This window comes from Podarcis pityusensis (assembly GCF_964106645.2).
Source record: "Podarcis pityusensis genome assembly, chromosome: 8".
Taxonomy (NCBI): Eukaryota; Metazoa; Chordata; class Lepidosauria; order Squamata; family Lacertidae; genus Podarcis; species Podarcis pityusensis.
In genome coordinates, this window is record NC_138033.1 from 14362483 (window position 1) to 14383959 (window position 21477).

The following is a 21477-nucleotide window of genomic DNA, read 5'->3' on the forward strand; positions in this document are numbered from 1 at the left end:
CCATTTTGGTTGCCCTCCTCTGGACACGTTCCAGTTTGTCAGTTTCCATAGAGGAGCGGGAGAATAAATGGAATGAGTCATAATATGTAAGGTGTGTGACAAACCGGTTAGAAATGCATCACATTTGCCATCAGATTTGTTGTCTGAATCCAACGGTTGTTCCAGAAAGTCCTTGAATCCCAGGTAGATATTGCACAATACAATAAGAGGGACACCTGCACCCAGTTGCCTTACAGGTATTTACACAGCACAGCAATCCTTTTACTGCAGTTCATTGGAGCAAGTCATTCAATGTTGACATAGGAGCCCCATCCATAAAATGCCCTGTGCACATAAATCTGGGCGCAAGAAGCACTCAAGCTCAGCCTTGTCCCTAGCCCTACCTTACGACACCATGGTGCCTCTCCTTGTGGTCTGCCTTCTTTCCCCACTCTTAGTTGCCTCTCAGGATCCATGTAAGTTATTTATCATTGATCACATCCATTTTCCTACTATGCTGTTAGGGACACAATGAAAGACCAGTACTATGGAATGACATATCAACTGGGCCATCGTTTGATGCTAATCTAGGGGGGTTAAAAACTTTGCTCAAAATGCTCTTGCCACAGACTGATCTTTTATCAAAAGAAAGAGCTGAGGTGTGTGGAAGAGCTAGTCCCACCCCCCCGCATTTGGACTCCCATGCTAGCTTTTGAGTGGATGCATTTGGTGATGGGGAACCACAGAATCATAGACTAGTAGTAATCTGTTAAGCCTGCTGTAAGTTCTAAAGGTAGGTTGGCTGAAATATACAGTATTTAGCTAAGTGCTACTGTGTGTGTGTGTTTGTGTGTGTGTGTGTGTGTGTGTGTGTGTGTGTAGTGCAATGGATGAGCCTAAGTCATGTCCACTAACTTCAAAAGGTCTACTCTTAGTAGGTAAAAAGGGTAATGGAAAAGGACCCCTGGACGGTTAAGTCCAGTATGACTAGCATTGGGAGGCATATTTTGCATGGATCTATCTATTTATCTGTCTGTCTGTCTTTTGGAAAAACACTCGGGAAGGCCACCACCTTCCCAAGGCACCGGGGGGGGGGGTGTCTCTCCGGTGGTCACTGTCTGGTTGTAAATCTTCCTCAGTCCAGAGAGACCGGTGATAAGCGACCCCTCCCTCCTGAGAGGAGCATGCTCGTCTTCTGGCATCTCATAGCAGAATAAAGAGTCAATTAGTAGCTCTAAAACTACTTTAATTTACACTCTATATACAAAGAATCCATCAGCATGTCTGCGCTCTCTCAGCACCAGTACAGAACAGCATCTCACACAGAAGTGAAACTAACTTTCAACAGAACTCCAACATTACTGAGACTTCCTGTCTCACACTCTCAGACACTCACATGTTATAAACAGCATAGTGCTACTTGCTGAGCAGCATGGGTAGATAAAATCCTAACAATATCAACTGTGCCATCATTTGATGCTAATCTAGGAGGGTTAAAAACTTTGCACAGAATGTTCTTGCCACAGACCGATCTTTTAGCAAAAGGAAGAGCTGAGGTGCACACAAGAGCTAGTGTTTTTTCTCCATTTAGATTTCCACGCTAGCTTTTGAGTGGATGCCTTTGGTGATGGGGAATCATAGAATCATAGATTGGGAGTAATCTGCTGTAAATTCTAAAGGTGTTGGCTGAAATATACAGTATTCAGCTAAGTGCTGCTCAGAGTATATATATTGCAATGAATGAGCCTAAGTCATGTCCGCTAACTTCCAAAGGTCTACTCATAGTAGGTAAAAGGGGTAATGGCAAAGGACCCCTGGAAGGTTAAGTCCAGTAGGACTAGCATTGGGAGGCATATTTTGCATGGATCTATCTATCATCTATCTATCGATCTACTATCTGTCTAAACAACCCAGGTAGCTATGTTGCCCGCCATGTAAGCAGCAAAATGCTATTGCCTTGGTTGTTTTCTACTGCTGGTTGATCTTCTCTTGACTTTCTTGACTAAATCTCAACATGCCACAGGCAGTGGTGAGACTGGGGCCATTGGTGGTGTGGGTATGAAAATGTGCCACTCTTGATGACACAGAAAATTGGTGTTTGTTAGTACACCACCTCTATACTGCACTCAAATGCAAGTTGTGTGCCCCATTTTACAAGAGCAGCATGCACAGCTGCCTTTCTGGACATATCTGGGCAGGAGCTAGGGACAGTGCATCCCATTTCTTCACTTGAGATGACATGGGAAGTACCGCCTTGCCCTGCCCTTCTAGTGACGCCATACCTGTTGCCACTGTCTCCGCTTCTCCCCCTGCTCGGCTGCCTTGGCTGTGGGTGGAAAAGCATTGCTAGCACTGATGCCTAATTCAGGTACGATATTGCTGAAATGGCCGAAGTTACTGCATGCTTGCTAGATCATTCGTGGTGGAGGAGGCAGGGCAGGTGGGGCACCTGTGAAGCTGCCACCTTTGGAACTTCTGCTGCCTGAGGCAGTTGCCTCTGTTTGCCTAATGGCAGTTCCCTGCTGGTGCACTGGTGGGGTTGGAGCTGCAAAGCCACCAGTCCAGCACCCAGTTAACATAATTAGCAATTTGTTTAGGCCTGATGAAAGAAGTGCTTCCTCTTGCACAACAACCCATAAAGCACCTTCTGAAATTCACTGCCACAAGGTTTGGTGGTGGTACTGCCTTAGAAGGAATGAAAGTAGAATTAGATCAATCACTGAAGGAGAGGCTCCTCAGTGGCTTTGAGCCATGTGAGCTAAAATTTAGATGCTAAATGTAACCTCCTAGTTTCAGAGGCACCATACCTCTGAAGGCCAAGTGCTCAAGACAAACATCTAGGAGAAGGGTGATGTCTTCCTGCCCTGTGTGTGACCTTCCTGGACCAGGGCATCCACTGGACAGTGAGCCCCGTATTCAAAGCTTTGCTTGAAAAGGAAAAGGAAAAAGAGAATGTGTCTAGGATAGGGTTGCCATTTTTCAAAAACTGAAAATCTGGACAAAAAAGTTGTTGAGCTTTTATTGGAAATTCACAGAATCGAGACTTCCGACATCGGTGTCATATGTCCAGATTTTCCTGGACATTTTAGCGATTTCTGCCCAGACGCTGCTTCTGACTGCAGTATTCTGGCTATGTCTGTGAAATTCTGGACATATGGCAAAGTTAGGGTAGTATTTCGACAACCAAGAATATTAGGGAAGAAGTACAGTCTCTCTCTCTCTCTCTCTCTCTCTCTCTCTCTCTCTCTCTCTGAGAAATGTGCTCCCCAGCTTTCAGTGTCCCCCCCCCCTTACCTACCCATGAATAATTGTTTTGGGCTCCCATGTTTCTGAAGGCATGTAGTAGATCACTGGAAGGTGAAAACTGGGCAAGATGGCATTTTGGCTGGAAAAGCACCTTACTTTTTAGAAACACTTCTATTAAAATTTGTTAATTATAACAACGGCACACATGTAAAGCACCTTGCTTCCGCCAAAGAATAACAGGAGCTGTAGTTTGTCAAGGGTGCTGAGTACAGTTGTACTATGAGGGGTGAGCTACAGTTCTCAGGATTTTGGGTGGAGGCTAAGTGCTTTAAGTATGCTTTAAATGCATGGTGTGTACGCAGCCAAGGTCAGAACCAGGAGGACACATTTCACATTGTGGTGTGTACTCTTGGGAATATGCTGCCCACAGCCAGCATTACGCACTGAATGGGACATCCTGCTTCTATGGCTTTTCCCCATTTTGTTCAATGCCTGAGGGTGCTTCAGTCTCATAGTTGTATGATGTCCTTCTCTCGTCTTCCAGCAGCCTTGAAATGTATACAAGGCTATGATGCTACCCAAGCTCCGATAGAATGTTCCAGTGATTTCAACACCTGTGTGACCATCAAGGATGAGTACACACTGACAGGTAAGGAAGCGTTGGAAGAAGGTGAGGGTCATGGAAGCCTGACAACTATCTGGCATCATGTGGTTCCTCTTGGAGGCTTTGAGAATGATCAGGAATCAGCATGACAATTGACAGGGTCAATGCCTTGCCCAGTGGTGTGCCGAGGGTTGCTGGCACCCGGGGCAGGCAAGCAGCCAATGCCTCCATAGCACACACACCCCTCATCGGAACCAAGTGGGGCCGTGCTACACCACCTACCTGCCCACACAACTCAACTCTTCATGGGCGAACCCCCCTGATGCTTGTGAAGAAGAGTGCCATGCTGTACTGTGGTGGCCTCCCTCCACCCACACCCAGTCTGTGAGGGACTGGGCTGCTTTGCTGTCTTCACCTAGGCAAGGTGGAGATCCCCACAGAAGCCGGAGCCTGTCTGCAGAATTTTGCACCCGGGGCCACTGCCTTCCTGGTCCACCCACCCTATGCCACTGGTCTTGCCTCTGGTACGGGTGCTATTTAGGGAGCCTGTACCTCCCCCTCCTGTGTTTCCGACCTCAGGGCAGTTATGTCTAAGGTGGTTTTTGGTTCAACCTGCTGGATGGTAATGATGGCACATGGCTGTGTATGCCAGTGGCACAAATCCCTTTACTTAAAAATACACTACAACACACCTAGCAAAGTTGCAAACAGGAAGCCTTTTCCACAGCTCTACCTTGAGATGGTGGGATTGAACCTGGGAACTTGGTCACCAAAAGCAGATGCTCCTATGTTTCTATGATTATACTGTGTTCTTGTCTGATCTACAGGCTCTTATACTCTGGGAAGCCATATTCCCTTGGGAGAACTTGGAACCAAGGTGGAAGGACAAGGCAGAGTAGAGACAATATAGTTAGGCAGAGAATGAAGGAGAATTCTGGGGGATGGGGTCTCTTGACCTGCTGTTTGTCTTTTTTTATCTTCCGGTAAACAGACCCAAAGTTTAATGCAACATTCTATACATGTGGGAGAAATTTTTCTTGTGCCCATGCTTTTACCATCACCATAGCAGATGGGAAATATTTGCGCCACACCTCGGCTTGCTGTACCACAGATGGCTGCAATGCAAACTTAAAATGGGGAGGTAAGTCATCATCTGCCCCCTCTCTGACAACAGAATTGCAAATCTGGGTCCCTCCAGGTGTCATTTTCCTGGTGCACCCAGGTTGATTTCTGCTCATGGTGCTATTGGGGCGGTTTCAATCATGTTTGTGTGTGCAAAGGTTTTGGGCTAGTCACATGGCTTCATTTCCAATCAGTGCGCATCCCATTACTTCCCGTGGAACCCCCTTAACTTTTCATTCTATAAATGTATTGGTTTATGTTTTCCCCACTTTTGTTGCTCTATAGCCAGCCCCTCCAGCCAGTGATAACGATGTAGTAGAATCAGGGAAGCATCACTGAACAAATCAAAGCAGGATAAATCCGCCATGAATGCAGTGTTATTGGTTCAAGAACACACTGCAAAAAGAAATTAGAAATTGTTATAACGAAAGAAAAAAACTCTATGTAAAATCGTGTAGAAAAGTTTTCTGCTCTATGGTGCCATCTGGTGTCACAGCATTATAACAAATGTAAAACGTTCTTTCTTTACTAATGTTTCTTTATTACTAATGTATTCTTTATTCTTTATCTGAGTCCATACACAATTTGCATTTGAAATTGGTAGGAATAGCATGGAGTGTATGAAGTTATAGTCCCTCTACCTGTTCTCATCCTAATGTAAGGCAGGCAAAAAAGTTGTTTCTGGACCTCATTCTTCCTGACAATGAAAATGTTAGAAGAAAACAACATCAAAATAAAGTGTTTGTGGGGGAATGGGCTCAGTGGGTGCCTGCATGTTGCCAACCACCACCGCCCCCTCAGTTTGGGAATGCCGTCCATAACAAGCAGGTGTTCTTAGACAGGTGTGGGGAACCAGTGGCACTCCAGGTGTTGCTTAACTGTACCATCCTTCAGCCCCAACAAGCATAGCCAGCGGGCAAGGATGTTGTGAGTTGGTAGTTTACCAACATCTGGAGGGCCAAAGTTTGCCCACACCTGGCGTGAGAAGAAGGAACTCTGAGTGTGGGACAGGATTGTGTGGGGAGAAGCTGACCTCCTGATAATGGTGTTTCTGTGGCCTGCCTGGAAGAGATGAGGGTGGGTTCAGAAAGATGTGGGTCTACAGTGAGCCAGTCCAGAGCTTCTGCTGTTGCATTCACACAACTCCAACCTCCTGCATCCTTTTCCTGCTCCATCATGTGCAAGTACCCCATGTACTGCTGTTTCCCATCTCACTTCTAGCACACACCAGTAGCAGCCACTGTGGTGTGATGGATCAGGCAGGGCAGTTGCATGGGTGCTTGGTGGTCCTCCATACAGATAAACGGCAGAAATGCCAGCATTAGGAGGGTTGCTTCACCCCAAGACACTGGCTGCTACCGGTGCATGTGTGAATCAGGCCTGTCAAGGTACCATCAAGCCTCTTCTTAGATTCCTGTTTAGAAATCCCCACACCGCTTGCTTCTCTCTTCTTTCCTTCCTAGTTCCTCCAGCTTCTTCTAGAAAGAATGGGCTCGTTTGCCCAATTGGATGTTTTGCTGAGACAGAGGAAAGTTGCAATGGTGGAAAAGTCTCATGCACAGATGCAGAAAATACTTGCATCAACGTAACAGGGACCTATGGCCCTAATAAAGGTACTTAGCAGGGGAGGAAGAGGGATTGTGTGGGGTAGAGGGAACAGGTGGGAGGAGAATGCTGTCTCTGGAGCTTCCAGAGATGGTCCAACCATGAGCCAAGATGAGATGGACACCTCATGTGGCAGAGCGAGAGACCTGCTGCCCTGAACCTCAAGTAAGAGTCTTCCAGGGTGTTCTCTGTGTGCATTGTCCTTTGGTGCACTAAAAGGTTTTGGGTGAGGGATTGAATCTGGGCTCCTTCACATAAGTCATTTTCAAATGAGTAGAACCTTGAGATGAGACTATCAAGCTAAATGTTTGAACGTTCAGATTGGCCAAATAAGGAAGTCTTGTATGAGTCAGAATTAGGTACATGTAAAGGAATAGAAGGCACATTTCATCATATGTGATGGACTTGTAGAGCAGCTAAAGGATTTTGGGAGATGATACGCAATGAGATGGAAAATATATATTAAGAGGACTCTCCCAAAAAGACCAGAAGCTTTTCTTCTAGCGATAATTGGACCAGGTGTACCAAAGAATCAAAGAATCAAAGACAAGACAGCTTTCAAGGAGGATCGGAAAATGTTTATAGATTATTTTTAAAATATTGTAAACATGTTAAAATGCTAGCAGGTTTGGAGTAAGCTCACAGCAAAAGTTTTTTTGAGAATAAGGTGGAGAAAAAAAGGTATAGAATCATTATAATATGCAGCAGCAAAAGATAATTTGAGAAAACCAAGGAAGGGTGGAAGGGAAGTTGATTACCAAGGGAATATTGGAAAATTTCTGACTAGTTGTATTTTATTTTTCTAAATTTATAAATAAAATTTATAAACAAACAAACAAACAAACAAATAAACATTCTTTGCCTAGTACATAGTTAAATGATGGGATTCGATCTTATAAGACATAGTGATGATGGCCACCATGTTGGATGATTTTCAAAAAGTATTGGACAGATTCATGGAGGATAAGACTGTCAATGACTATTAACCATGTCTACTTGCAGATTCCAAGTCATTTGTCATGAAGGGTTGTGGAACAAGCAACGTGGGTGAACTCTATAGCCTAATCGGGTTCATTAACGGAACCTGCTACCAAATGCGAACCGCAATATGGAAGTCTGCTAAATCCTCCAGCACCAAGCATATCCTGGGGAAGAGTTCCTTCCTCCTCCTGCTACCCTGTATCTCCAGCATTCTCTTTATGAAGTTTCTCTCCTGAGTTTTATTCCCATGCCAGCCAACTTGTAGGATCCATGCTGTGAGCTTTTGGGCACCGGAATGGACAAATCTGTCAAGATCAGTGCTCTTAAGTTTCTCATTTTAAAAAAATCTTAAATTCAATTCTCCACAATACTAGAGCAATCCACATTTTTTTAATTAAAAAAACACTATTGAAAATCCACCCACATTTTAGCATCAATTTCTCCTAATAAACACAATTTGTAATTGCAGTTTGACTAGAGTTTTGCTAGGATTTCCCCCCCAAAATGCATTTGTACATATGTTATTATCACCGAAATATGCACTTTTGGCACTTCCCCTACATAGATGCATTTTTGTATACACTGTTTGGTTTATGAACTACATTGCAAAATTCTGAGAAACGGGATATTTGAAAGCTGAGTTTTAGTTTACATATTGATCTGGGAAGTGCAAACGAGTTAGTTTCTCATTAATATGCAGACAAAATTGAATTTCTTCCTCAACCCAACTTGGGGACAAAACCACAATGCCTCCCCATCCTCCTCCAGGTTTCTTTTCAGGGTTCCCAACTGTTTTCTGAATGAAATATTGCATGCCCAATAAAGAATATTCAGTCCAAAAACGGTTATATTTACTTCTCCCAGATGACTGTCAATAAGAGTTTAAGGAAGGCTTTAGCACTAAGGGGAGGTCCCAGTCAGAGGCTTCGTGCATGGCTGGGTGGGGTGGCGCAGGTGAGGCTACAGAGGAGATAGTTGTGTTTCTTCCTAATGTAACTTTGTATTGATTCAAAAAGTGATTTGGTCAGTCTGGGGCAAAGCAACACTACTTAGGTTTGTCCAAGATTATTGTATATAAAAAAAGAGATGAACTTCAATTAAAACAAATGAAGAAACTAAAACCCCAAATCAGAAGCAAGCCTCACTACCATTCCAGCCACGCCTAAGTTCCTAGCCATATCTCCATTTTGTCAAGCAAGAAGCCTGAGCACAGCTCAAGGACATAAACCAGAGAGTGGAGCCCAGCTGGTGAACAGTAGCAGATTCAGAAGTGTCGGGTTCCTTCATAGTAGGCACCAGTGAGAGCAGTGAATGTCCTGTGTGAGTGCATGGAGGCGGTTGGATGATGGATGGTGGTCAAGGGATTGAGGTTGAACCCAGACAAGACAGAAGCACTGTGTGTGAGAGTGTTTATGGGAGGAGTTAAGGGCTCCAAGTCTGGAATCTAAAGAGACAGAGCAGCTAGGGGAGAGAAAATAAGCAGGACTCCAACTTTCTCACTTTTAAAACCTGCCAAGATTTTGAGGCCTTCAAGCAATCCATAAACTCAGAAACCATCAAAGCACCAATCAGCTTTTGCAAAATGCTGCGCCTTTGCCTTCCATGTTTGAATTCATACCATATGGGCAAAAATGGATCACCTGACCTCATGGGGACATCAGCTGATTTATCGTTGGGCAGCACACCCATCCACCCGCCATCAAAGTTGGCCCATTCTCCTTATCTAGTTTCCGAACCCTGCAATAAATTCAATTAGAGAGAGAGAGAGAAATATCATCTCAGTAACTATAGACAGGGATGAAGACCCTATGCTGCCCCCTCTTGATTTTGCTGAACTACACCTCCCACAATCCCTTACTGTTTCAAGCTGGCTGGGGCTGATAGTGACCGGATTTCAGCAAGACTTGGATGGCCAGCTCTGCTGTGGACTGATAAGCAGAAGCTGGAAGAGCAAACTGCTGATCTCATAATCATGTTAGACAATAGGTGTTCTAAGCCTCCACAGTTGCTGGGTTTATGCACCTGAAAACTCTAAGAAGCTGCAGCAATGATTCTTGCTCTTCTGCCTAATGTCACTGAAGCTTCTACGAGTCGAAGAGGCTGAGTGGGCACCTATGGGGTAATGCGATCCTGCAAGTAACTCGGTCCCAAGCTGTTAAGGGCTTTATATACATATGGAGGCTGTGGTCATACAGCTGTTTATTCCATTTCCCCAACGTTTCCCTAACTGTTGATTTCCCCATTATCTCTGGCAAGTCACATGACATAAAAGCCATTTGCAGAAAACTAATGGAATATAGTACATATTTGGAACTCATTTCCATGTTATTTGATTCCGGAAAAAATATCAGTTTGCAGCTCACTTAACCTGGAAATTCATGGGAGTAAAGTCATGAAATTTGGGGTGGTTAGATCAGCATACAGTCCTTTCCTGCTATTTCCATGGGGGTCTCATGGGGGAGCAGAAGCATACATGTGTGGAAAGGGTGGGTAAGCAACAACAACGTCCAATGATGTTTGTTGCTGTGTCATGCCCATTGCTGCAAAAGAAATTTAGCATGTCCAGGACATAGGAGCCAACTCCTAGGGCCCCCTACAATAAAACATTTGAGAGTCTGCCCCCCCCCCCAAGTTGAAGGGCATTCCCATTCAAATGGTATGTGTGCACTGAGTCATGTGATTGATTATGTGGGGCGGGGCCCACACAATATTTTACTCAAGTTGGCACCCCTGGTCCAGAATATTGGTCAACAAGCCATAGTTCCGCAACACAACAGGTATTGCAGTATGAAATGAATGTTAGGAAACAGGACAGAAGCACTAGCATTATATTCAAGAAAACAAACACATCTTAAGAGTAACACCTTTAATTTGGCCCCATAACATATTGACAATCAGAGAAGACTTTTGGGTAGATGTGTAATAGGATGATAGGGTCTCGCTCCTATCAGCAGTTGTGCTGTCACGTTCTATGCTCGCTACACTTTTCCGACCAAGCACAAGGAAAGTTCCACATGTCCATGGCCAGCAAGCACATATTTGTTGCTGGTCACTCTCCCCCATTTATCTTTGGAGCCCAGTTGGACCACGAGCCAAATCCCCCCACAGCTGGACTGGAATAGAGATCCCTGATGTAGCTGCCATCTGAGCTCGAGTTTCCCTTTCTCTTTTGCATGTGTTCCCAAGGCCATGCAGACGTCTCTGATCGTCTACCTCTTCCTTCTCCTGCCTGTTACAGGTAGGTCAGTAGGACTTAACTCCTTAGGCCAGGGGCAGCCAGTGTAATGCATTCCAGGCACTGTTGGATTCCAGCTCCCATGAGCCCCAGCCCATTGATGAAGGATGATAGGAGTTGAAGTTCAACAGTATATGGAGGCCATAACGTTGGCTACTCTTGCTGCCTTACACCATGTTAGATTATTTGCCTATCTAATTTGATATTATTTACTCCTGCCTTTGCCAATAGCTCCCAACAGATGGGAGTTGTAGTACAAACTGTGGGGTAACCAGCCTCATATAAGCAACATGCTTATGTCTAATTAATGTATGAAGGGCTTAATGTCATAGAGTAAACTGGTCTGCAAGGCTTAGTTAGGCCACTCCCTCTCACCTTGGGAGGAAGGCAATCAAAGGCCTTTGTTTACTTCAATCTACCAGAGAAGTTCAATGAGTGAAGAGGTTTTGAGCTGGTTGCTACAGTTCAGGCCACATGGCTCTTACAAGCCATTGTTGTGTTTGTATACCAATAATTTAGGAACTTTCACCACTGTAACTGTAGTGGTTCAAGGGGTTGCTCGTGCGTAAGCCGGTGCCCACACCTGGCTGCGTTGCCTAAGTGAACCTTTTCTGTCCGGACAGCCACTCACCCGTGGCTGTCTCAATCGCTGGCAGAATCCATCAGTGGGCATTTCTTAAACTTCTTCCAGCAAAGACGTTCTTTCATGCCCAGTCGCCTCCTACTTTCCCTGCACGGAAGCCTTCTGCGCAAGGAAGGCGTAGGCAGCGGAGGACCCTTCCTCCCCCCACTGGTCCCAGGCAAGGAGTCATGTGACTCCCTCTCAGATTCCCCCATCTGCCCCCCTTCTCCACTGGAGCTGAGCTGATTCCCTTCCCCAGAAGATGGGCTGCCTCTCCCAATCCCGTGACGCTCTCTGGGATCCCTCTGGAGCTCTCTCTCTCCCTCCGCCACTGATGGCAGTTCCCTGACATCCACCTCCTCCTCAGGACCCCTCCCACCCCCGGCACCCTTTTCCGACACAACCTCCTCTCTCTCCTCGGCCGACGATGCGGGGAACCCCCTGAAAGAGCTATCATCCTCTTCTGAGGATTCAAAACCAGCCTCCCATCCGCTGGGATCTCTTCCCACTGGTTGAACTTCCCCGTCTGATTCTTCTCCCTCGGACACCTCCTCTCCCTCCTCTTCTGAGGCAGGAAAACCCACAAAGTCCCCTTCGTCGTCTGTGGGTCCAAATTCTTCCTCCCAAAATCTAGCTAATGGTTTGGGCTTATCCAGGAACAAACTGTGGAATTCTTCCACCAGATACTCGTCAGTGATTGATTCAGCCGGGACCCACGTGTTTTCCAACCGGGGTTCCCCCTCCCAGGCTACCAAGTACTCTACCTGGCGACCTCGCCACCTTGAATCAAGTATTTCTGTGGCTTCGTTACAGTGTTCCCTCTCTTCAACCCGCGGGTGGGTGGTGACCCCTTGCTCCCGTCCCGGGAATTCCCACCCCTCCCTGTATGGTGAAAGTAGGGACCTGTGGAACACCGGATGTATCTTCATGCTGTCAGGCAACTTGAGTTTAAATGCCACTGGGTTCACCTGCTGCGTTACCTCAAAAGGCCCCAGCCGCCTAGGCTGCAACTTCTTGCACCCTCCCTTTAGGGGCAACCCTTGGGATGACAACCACACCCGGTCTCCCACCCGTATAGCCTCCCCCTTCCGACGGTGCCTGTCCGCCTGCCTCTTGTAAACTTCCTTGGCCCGCTCTAAGTTCAGCCTGAGTTGCTGGTGTAAGGCCTCCATTTCCTCCACAAATTGCTCAGCCGCAGGTACGCTCCATCCTTCCTCCCCACGCCCCGGGAATGCCCTGGGGTGACACCCGTAATTGGCCATGAAAGGGCTCATTCCCGTGGACACATGTTCAGCATTATTGTACGCAAATTCAGCCAAAGCTAATTTCTCTACCCAATCGTTCTGTCTCTCGCTGACATAGCAGCGTAGGTATTGCTGGAGTACGCCGTTCGCTCTTTCGGCTTGTCCGTTGGTTTCCGGGTGCCTCGCCGTTGAGAAGCTCACCTCGACCTGTAGCAAGCTCATGAGTTTCCGCCAGAACCGGGAAGTAAATTGTTTCCCGCGATCCGAGATTACCCTCAATGGATCTCCATGCAGTCTGAAAATGTGATCCACAAACAGTCTGGCTGTCTCCTCTGCCGTTGCTGCATGTGAGCACGCTACGAAATGGCACATTTTTGTCAGTAGATCGACTACTACCATGACCGCTGTCTTTCCCCTCGACTTGGGCAGATCTGTCATAAAATCAATGGACACCACCTCCCAGGGCCTTTCCGATGTGGGTAAGGGTTCCAGTAACCCTGGGGGGGCAGCCCTTCCCCGCTTTGCCCTCTGGCATCGGTCGCACCCCCGTACATATTCTCTTACGTCTTCCCTCACCTTTGGCCACCAGAACTGCCTGGTGACAAGTAACATGGTCTTGTGCTGTCCAAAGTGCCCAGCTGTTGGGTTGTCATGGAGTTGTTTAAGTACCTTCCCCCTCAAAGTCTCCCCCGGTACATACAGCGCCCCCTTATAGTACAATAGCCCTTCCTTTTCCTCAAACCCTCCATTGACTTCCCTTCTGTCCCTGAGTTCCCTGATTTTCACCTGAGCAAACTCATCGTGCCTGGTGAGCCCTGCCAGTTCCCGTTTCCCAACCAACGCTCCCCCCCCCCACACACCGATCCTCAGGCAACACGTGCCTGGTCTCTGGGGGCCCCTCTCCTTCCATGTACTCTGGTTTCCGGGAGAGAGCATCTGCCCTTACGTTTTCCTCTCCCGGCACATATCGGATCTCGAAGAAAAACTTGGCGAACTCCTGGGACCATCTGATCTGTCTCTGGTTGAGCACTCGTGCGGTCCGCCAGTATTCCAAGTTCTTGTGGTCAGTTCTGACCTGGATCTTGTGCCGCACCCCTATCAATAGATGTCTCCATTGCCGAAATGCCGCATAGATGGCAAGCAGCTCGCGGTCATACACTGTGTAGTTTTGTTCTGACTTGCTCAGCTTCCTTGAGAAAAAGGCACACGGCATCCAGTTCTGCTTGTCCCCAGGCTGCAAAAGGACCGCTCCAATGGCGCGGTCGGACGCGTCCGTCTCCAGCCTCATGGGCTTCTCCGGATCCCAGTGCAGGAGCTGTTCTTCCGAGGCAAACGCCCTCTTCAGTTTTTCAAAGGATTGCTGCGCTCCCTCTGTCCACGCAAACGTCTTTTTGCTACTAAGACAATCCGTTATGGGCGCTGTCAAGTGAGCGAAGTTCCTTATGAACTTCCTATAGAAGTTGCTGAAGCCTGGGAACCTTTGCACATCCTTCCTGTTTTGGGGGGCTTTCCATTCCAGCACTGCCTTTACCTTCCCCGGATCCATGGCTAGTCCCTTGTCTGACAGCCTGTATCCCAGGAACTCGACCTCTCTGGCGTGGAATTGGCATTTTTCCAGCTTGACCCACAACTGATGCTTCTTCAGTCTCTGTAGCACCTCCCTGACGTCTCTGACGTGTTGCCTTTCATCGTCCGAATAGATTAAGACTTCATCCAAAAAGGCTACGCAATTCTTGTACAGCAGGGGCCCCAACACATGTTGCATGAAGGCTTGAAAGCAGGCTGAGCCCGATTGTAATCCAAATGGCATCACTAAGTACTCAAAAGCCCCCAGGGGGGTGAACATGGTCGTTTTCCATTCATCCCCCTCCCTTATCCTGATCAGATTGTATGCTCCTCTGAGGTCCAGCTTGGTAAAAATCTTTCCCTGCCTCACCCGTGTCAATATATCGTCAATCCTGGGCATTGGGAAAGTCACGGGTTCTGACACCAGGTTTAGGGCCCGGTAATCCACGATTAATCTAGGCTGATTAGTCTCTTTCTTGTCCACAAAGAACACTGGACTGCCCCCCACCGCCTTAGATTCCCTTATGAAACCTCTCTTCAGGTTCTTGTCAATAAACTGCCGCAGCTCCTGCAGCTCCCGGTCAGACATGGCATACAGCTTACCCACTGGTAACTGAGCCCCTGGAAGCAGGTTGATTTGGCAGTCAAAGGGCCTGTGGGGGGGGGGGTAGTTTGTCTGCCTCCCTTTCACTGAAGACCTCCTTCAAATCAGCATATTGTGGTGGCACCTGCCCTTTTTGCTCCAGGGCCAACCCCGCCACCCTGGCTACAGTCATCCTTGGTTCCTTCCCTCCCAGACAGTGTTCTGAGCAGTAAGCTGACCCAAAAGTGACCGACCGCTGATGCCATGACACCACCGGGTCATGTAGTGCCAGCCAGCTCATTCCCAGTATTATTGGGGGTCCTGCCAGCGTGGCCACGTGAAAGGCAATGGTTTCTGTGTGCCTAGCAACCCTCATTCGCATTGGCGGTGTCTGGTGTGTCACTTCCCCTCCCAGGAGCTCCCTGCCATCGATGGTGGTCACCTGCAAGGGAAAATCTAGTGGCAACAGGTGGAGTTGGTGCTCCAGAGCGAAGTCTCTGCTGAAGAAATTACACGAGCTACCAGAATCTAGCAGTCCCTCCACCTTGACGGGGTGCCCGTTTGGGAGTTCTAGCACCACCTCTATGGCTACCACTGCCTTAGGGGGGTCAGGCTGGGGCACTTCTATTGGTTGCTGACCTGGCTGCTGGCCCCGCTGGTTGGCAGCCAGGCGTTGGCGTTTCCCTGCGCCTGCCCCTCCTCCCCCTTCTCGTCGTGGCCTGCAGCCCCCATCATGCCTTGCCAGGCCTTTTGTTGAGGGCAGACCTTTGCAAAATGTTCCGGTCGCTGACAGAGGAAACACTTCTTGGTAGTTTTCCACTCCTTTCCCTCCCTTTCCCTCCCTTCACCGGCGTTTGAAACTTCGCGCACGCGCGCTGCATCAATTTCCATCGGCTCTGCCGCCTAGGAAGGCTCCCTCGGCATTTCAGGAATGCAGTTGTCATGGAAACGTTCCGCCCTTATCTCCCACTTCTGAGTCCGCGCTTCCTGGCCTACCCCGATCGCAAGCACAGTCTTTGTGAGTTCATCCATCGACTGCGGGCGGGGTGCTCGGGACAAATCATCCTTCACTTCAGGGGATAAACCCCCCTCGAACAACATTTGCATAGGTTCAGAGCCGAGATCCCACCCAAGCTTGTGGACTAACATCGCGAACCACGACCAGTAGTTTCTGACGGACAGGCTCCCCTGCTTGCACCCCATCAGCTCCCGGAGCGTCACGCTTTGCTCAACCTTGCTGGAGTACATCGCGTCCATCGCCTGATAGAATTTCTTGTGATCTTTCAATGCATCATTCTGCGTTGCCATTAGGGGCCTGATCCATTCACGCGCCCCATCCTGCAGATGTCCCACAATGTAAGCCACCCTCTCCCCGTCATTGGAAAAGTCATCCTTCTGCAGTTCCAAAGCGTACTGGATTTCTGTTCGGAATGCATTGTAGTCCTGGGGCTTTCCACCAAATTTGTGTACCAGCCCCTGAACCTTCCTCCGTATCGGGGTGGCTCTGACCTGTGCATCCTGAGCCCGTCTCTCCTCCAGCCACGCCGTCAGGGTAGCAACATGCGCCTCCAGGTCTCGGTTCCTCTCTACCAGACCTCGCATCAAGGCTTCTTGCTCTGTTCCTCTGGCCGGCTCTGGCCGGCTCATCGTGCTGCCTCTCCGGTACTACACAAGCAACGTCAAGGACTGACGGATTGCTGTAGTGGTTCAAGGGGTTGCTCGTGCGTAAGCCGGTGCCCACACCTGGCTGGGTTGCCTAAGTGAACCTTTTCTGTCCGGACAGCCACTCACCCGTGGCTGTCTCAATCGCTGGCAGAATCCGTCAGTGGGCGTTTCTTAAACTTCTTCCAGCAAAGAAGTTCTTTCACGCCCAGTCGCCTCCTACTTTCCCTGCACGGAAGCCTTCTGCGCAAGGAAGGCGTAGACAGCAGAGGACCCTTCCTCCCCCCCACTGGTCCCAGGCAAGGAGTCATGTGACTCCCTCTCAGATTCCCCCATCTGCCCCCCTTCTCCACTGGAGATGAGCTGATTCCCTTCCCCAGAAGATGGGCTGCCTCTCCCAATCCCGTGACGCTCTCTGGGATCCCTCTGGAGCTCTCTCTCTCCCTCCGCCACTGATGGCAGTTCCCTGACAGTAACTAAGGCAGATTTTACTGCCTGTGCAACGTTTTCTGAATGCTGTATGGAAAAGCACCATGAATATAACCTTTGGAGGGTTTGTAAGTAAACCATTTTAACTTACCAAGTCTATGGTCTTTTTCTATGCTAGGGGAAGAGGTGAACTTTGGAAGGACCTTTGAAGGACGCATTTTAAGGATCTAACAACCTTTATTTCCATGCTTTACTTTGCTACAAATTTTGTGATTTTATAGCTCTACTGGGGTTCACTCACCAAACAGCAGTTGGCTGGATCTTGGCATCCAGGGAATTCTCCTCCATTTTGTGGTTTGTTATGCCATTTTGTGGTTTACCCAGGGTGCCAAAACCAGATCCTCCAATTGTCCCTGTTTTTTAGGGACAGGCTCAGATTTACAGAAGCCACCCAAAGTTTCTGATTTGATCCTGGAATGTCTCGCTTTCCTTAGGACATCCCTATTTTCATTGGAGAAATGTTGGGGGGTATACAAAATGTCTTGGGCCAGCCCTGAATAAAGCTCACTTGCTACCACCTGACTGGAAATCAGCCCTTTATTTAATTCTGCCATTTCCTTTCCCTTCCAGGAGTTTGCTTGAACTGTGAACGCTGCAGCAGCAGCAACAGCAACAGTGACTCGTGCATTGGGACACCCTATACCTGCCCACTATCTGAAGATGCCTGCCTTATCTTCACCTCGGAGAACATCGTTGGTGGGTGATTGTTTGGCCCTTTGCCAAGGTCTGGGCATGGCCACAGGCAAAAATGGGTAGTGCCTCTCTCTGTGTGTGTGCATTTAAAAAGCAAATCAGGATATGAATGTCAAAAATAAATGAGTAAGTAAACAAAAATTAATGTACTCAGATTGACATTGCTGTTGATTTCTTTTTTGCCTTTCCTCCATGAAAAACCCCAGGAAATGACCGATGGTTCTCCACGTTCAAAGGCTGCACCAAGAAAAAGTTCTGCCCTCCGACGCCCATGGGCTTCACTTTCCCGAACCAGCGCAAACGGAGAGCTGCCAAGTGTTGCCACAAAGATCTCTGCAATGCTGGATCAGTGACACGTAAGCACCTTGGCAGGACTTTTCCAAGCTCTTCCTCTTCGATGGGGTGATTCGCGTCACCAAACTGCACCCCAGCATTGCTCCAAGGGGTACTGGTTGCTCCTGGGAAGCATTGCCATGGAGCATTGTGAACCAATCTCAACCAGCAGCCATGATTTGTAACACGCTTCATTGCAATGGCAGTAGTGACCTCTGAGAACATCTAGTATGAACTAGGTCACATTTAAAGCACGTCTCCCCACCTCAAAGAATCTAGGGAACTGTAGTTTGCAAAGAGTGCCAGGGATGGTACCTCCATGATGGGTTAAGGATGGTTCCCAGGATTCATTGGGGGAAGCCATATGCTTGTGAATAGTTGGAATATGTCCCTAGAGTACAGCCATTAGGTTTGCCATATTTCAAAAAGTGAAAATCTGGACAGAAAAGTTGGTGAGCTTTCTCCCCTCTGTTTTTTTCCTTCAAAGTTGTTAAGCTCTGAATGAGTTATTTTTAAGGGGAAATCGCTGGGTTAGCATACGGCCAGATTTCCCTGGATGTTTAGCTGATTTCTGACTGGACAGTTTTTGACAGTCACTTACCAGCTATGTCTGGGAAATTCTGGACACATGGCAACCCTAGCAGCCATCATGTTCTCACCTTCAAAACCTGGGGGGCGGGGCTGTTTGTGTACGGCGGGAACAGGATTGCAACTCTACCTCCTTCCCAGACTTTTGGGTGTTAAGCTGGATGCATACAAATTTGTTTGTAAATATTCAATAAACCATTTCCATTCTTTTATAAAAAGTTTGTCATTTTGATTTCTTTTTTCCCAGGTAAGTTTAATCATTTCTGCATATTCCATAAGTTTTTGTATGCTTTCTTCTTTTGCTAGGAATTCTTATTCTTTCCATTTTGGGGCAAGCAACATTCTTGCTGCTGTAGTAGCATACATGAATAAGTTTCTGTACAGTTTGGGTAGTTCTCTTCCTATAATTCCCCCTTTTTTTTTTTACGGTAACCATTCTTAAGTTGGGAATAGAATAGTTGCTTTGGAAGATGGCGTTTCTAAGTGGTCCATGTTTCGCAAGCATACAGCTAGCAGGAGTGATCCCACTTGCCTTCTTTTGGTGTGTGTGAATGTGTGAATATGCTCACAGAGAGCCAGTGTGGTGTAGTGGTTTAAGAGCGGTAGTCTCGTAATCCGGGGAACCGGGTTCGCGTCTCCGCTCCTCCACATGCAGCTGCTGGGTGACCTTGGGCCAGTCACACTTCTCTGAAGTCTCTCAGCCCCACTCACCTCACAGAGTGTTTGTTGTGGGGGAGGAAGGGAAAGGAGAATGTTAGCCGCTTTGAGACTCCTTTGGGTAGTGATAAAGCGGGATATCAAATCCAAACTCCTCCTCCTCCTCACAGCTATGACACATTGAAGCTGATCATTGGCAGGTTGAGGACAGATACAAGGAAGCACTTCTTCATGTAAGCACATAGTTAAACCGTGGAACTCAATCCTATGGTAGGCAGTGATGGCCTCCAGTTTTAAAAGAGGATATAGACAAATTCATGGAGGATAAGGCTATCTGTGGCTACTAGCCACAATGGCTACACTCTTCCTCCATACTCTAGTGTTGAGTGGAGGCGGGGAGGGCAGATTGTATGCCTGTGCCCCCTTCTAATTCCTGGATCCAGCACAGATTCAATTCCTGGAACAACCTGCCTAGCTTCCAGCTTGAGGTCATGGCCTTCTAAGTATGGGCTGCTTAGGGAAGGTGGTTCTGTGCTGGACAATAAATACGGTAGTTGGGTCCCCCTCCCTTGACTTGTTGGTAGTTAGAAAGACAAATGGCAGAGGGCAGAGTTGTGTGAGAGCTAGAAGCTGGAAGCAAAGTTGCAGGCTGGGAAGCCAGAGAGACAGAGCCATGCCTGGTTTCTGCTTCAATCCAAGGCTGTGGCAATGGGAGAAGCAAGACCCTCTTGGCATGTTAGTGCTATGAATCCCTCCATCATAGGCTCAGGTTGTATATATGTGCAAAAAAACAACAACCCATATACCATAAAGGCGCCACTGTCTCTGCTGCCCATTATTCCAAAGGAAACATGAACCCTGGGTGAGAGCACTGGAATCTTGCACCACTGGGAGATTGGTGTGGCATCATAGGTGCCAGGGCCCTGGGGCCCTGGGTGCCCGAGGGCTCACAGAATTCCCTATGAAGGGGGAACAAAGTTGGGTGGTTGCTCCTTTGGTGAAATGTTTGAGGATTATGGCAGAAGCCTAAAGGGGAATGACTGGAGGATGGGTAACTACCTAAAATCTGAAAATGGATCTGAGATGAGGTGTTTCTTCCCTGTTTCTGTGCTTGCTCTCAGTGCCACGGCTAGGGGCCAGGCCAAATGGCTTACAGTGTCCTGGATGCTTCTCACAGAATCCAAGGTGCCGCCCCACGGAAACATTAAACTGCCACGGCTGGGAGCGCAAATGTGTCTACTATGATGTTTCCGTACAACAGGGTAAGGCCGCATTCAGACAGCTCTTTATTCCATTTTCCTGACGTTTGATTACCTGATAACTTTCACGTTTTATGCAATCTTTCACACGATTTCACTTTGGGAAATCTAGCAGAACCGAGTGGAATTTTAGTGCCCATTTCCATGCCAATTGCTCAGCTTAAACCAAATCAACATTCTTCTCAATTCCTGCAGGTGATGAGATATACACTTATGCCAAACGTGGCTGTGGGACCAAACATGCCTGTGTGAGCGGGCCACGTACTCTCGGGATACCTGGATTGTACGTAGAAATTTGGAAGAACGCCATGTGCACTCCAGCTGTCAAATACATGCACTAGCAAGTTGCTAGGCCCTCAGAACATAAATATGTTTTGAAACATCTCTTCAGCTTCCTGGAAGATAAGACGAGGTTAAAAAGAAATGAATCCAGGCATCATTATTAACAGGCAATTTCCATTTCCACTAATCCTATGCAATTTTATACCTTGAATATTTTTCTTTGCCAGTGAATAAAATCATGTCAAGAGTGAAGAAGTTTCTGTTTCTTTGAAGTTCCTGGGATGGCTCTAAATCACTGCATGCTCCTTTTTCATGGTTAACAGTAGCCTGTGTTTCGGAACTCACTGCAACAGGCACTTTTGTGCAAGCCAGAAATGCCCATCATTTCTACATTGCCATTCTGTAAGTCAGGCATGGGGAATCTTCGTCCCAGATCTGAACTGCCATGTGCAGCAGTTTCGCTCGCAAGGCCATGTTCTTCAAACCACACCCATCTGCTCCACACCTGATGTTATATGTGATGTCAGGTGTGTGGAAGGTGCAGATGTGGCTGGGTTGGCTGTGTGACCAAGTACCCCAAGGAAGCTATATAGTGCAGCCAGTCCCTGCAGAAAGTAAGGTTGAAGTCATTACCCATCAGGAGGGGATGCTCACATGGGACCACAAGACCCCCAAAGGGTTCCCTACACCTGTCCTAAGTTTATTCATGCTTATTGATACTCTTCGT

General features: G+C 47.7%; 2 protein-coding genes across 2 annotated transcripts; both read left to right on the plus strand.

The window, feature by feature from the left end:
* Positions 1-319: 319 nt before the first annotated feature.
* Positions 320-6572, plus strand: LOC308483162 (phospholipase A2 inhibitor and Ly6/PLAUR domain-containing protein-like; the record flags this gene model as incomplete). The annotated part of the gene is made up of 4 exons (XM_081016749.1): positions 320-455; positions 3773-3874; positions 4821-4970; positions 6415-6572. The coding sequence occupies 4 exons, from the start codon at positions 320-322 to the stop codon at positions 6570-6572; spliced, it is 546 nt and encodes a 181-aa protein (XP_080872875.1).
* Positions 6573-9548: 2976 nt separating this feature from the next.
* On the plus strand, positions 9549-21005 carry LOC308482484 (phospholipase A2 inhibitor gamma subunit B-like). The gene is made up of 6 exons (XM_081015582.1): positions 9549-9656; positions 10724-10775; positions 17509-17634; positions 17838-17987; positions 20331-20471; positions 20664-21005. Exons 2-6 carry the CDS (start codon positions 10727-10729, stop codon positions 20807-20809), a joined length of 612 nt encoding a protein of 203 aa, XP_080871708.1. The 5' UTR covers positions 9549-9656; positions 10724-10726; the 3' UTR covers positions 20810-21005.
* Positions 21006-21477: the final 472 nt, after the last annotated feature.

Coding starts and splice junctions, on each gene's coding strand:
- LOC308482484 (XM_081015582.1), top strand. CDS start 10,727: ATGCAGACGTCTCTGATCGTCTACCTCTTCCTTCTCCTGCCTGTTACA. Junction 17,635..17,837: donor CACCTCGGAGAACATCGTTG/GTGGGTGATTGT, acceptor GAAAAACCCCAG/GAAATGACCGATGGTTCTCC. Junction 20,472..20,663: donor TGATGTTTCCGTACAACAGG/GTAAGGCCGCAT, acceptor CAATTCCTGCAG/GTGATGAGATATACACTTAT.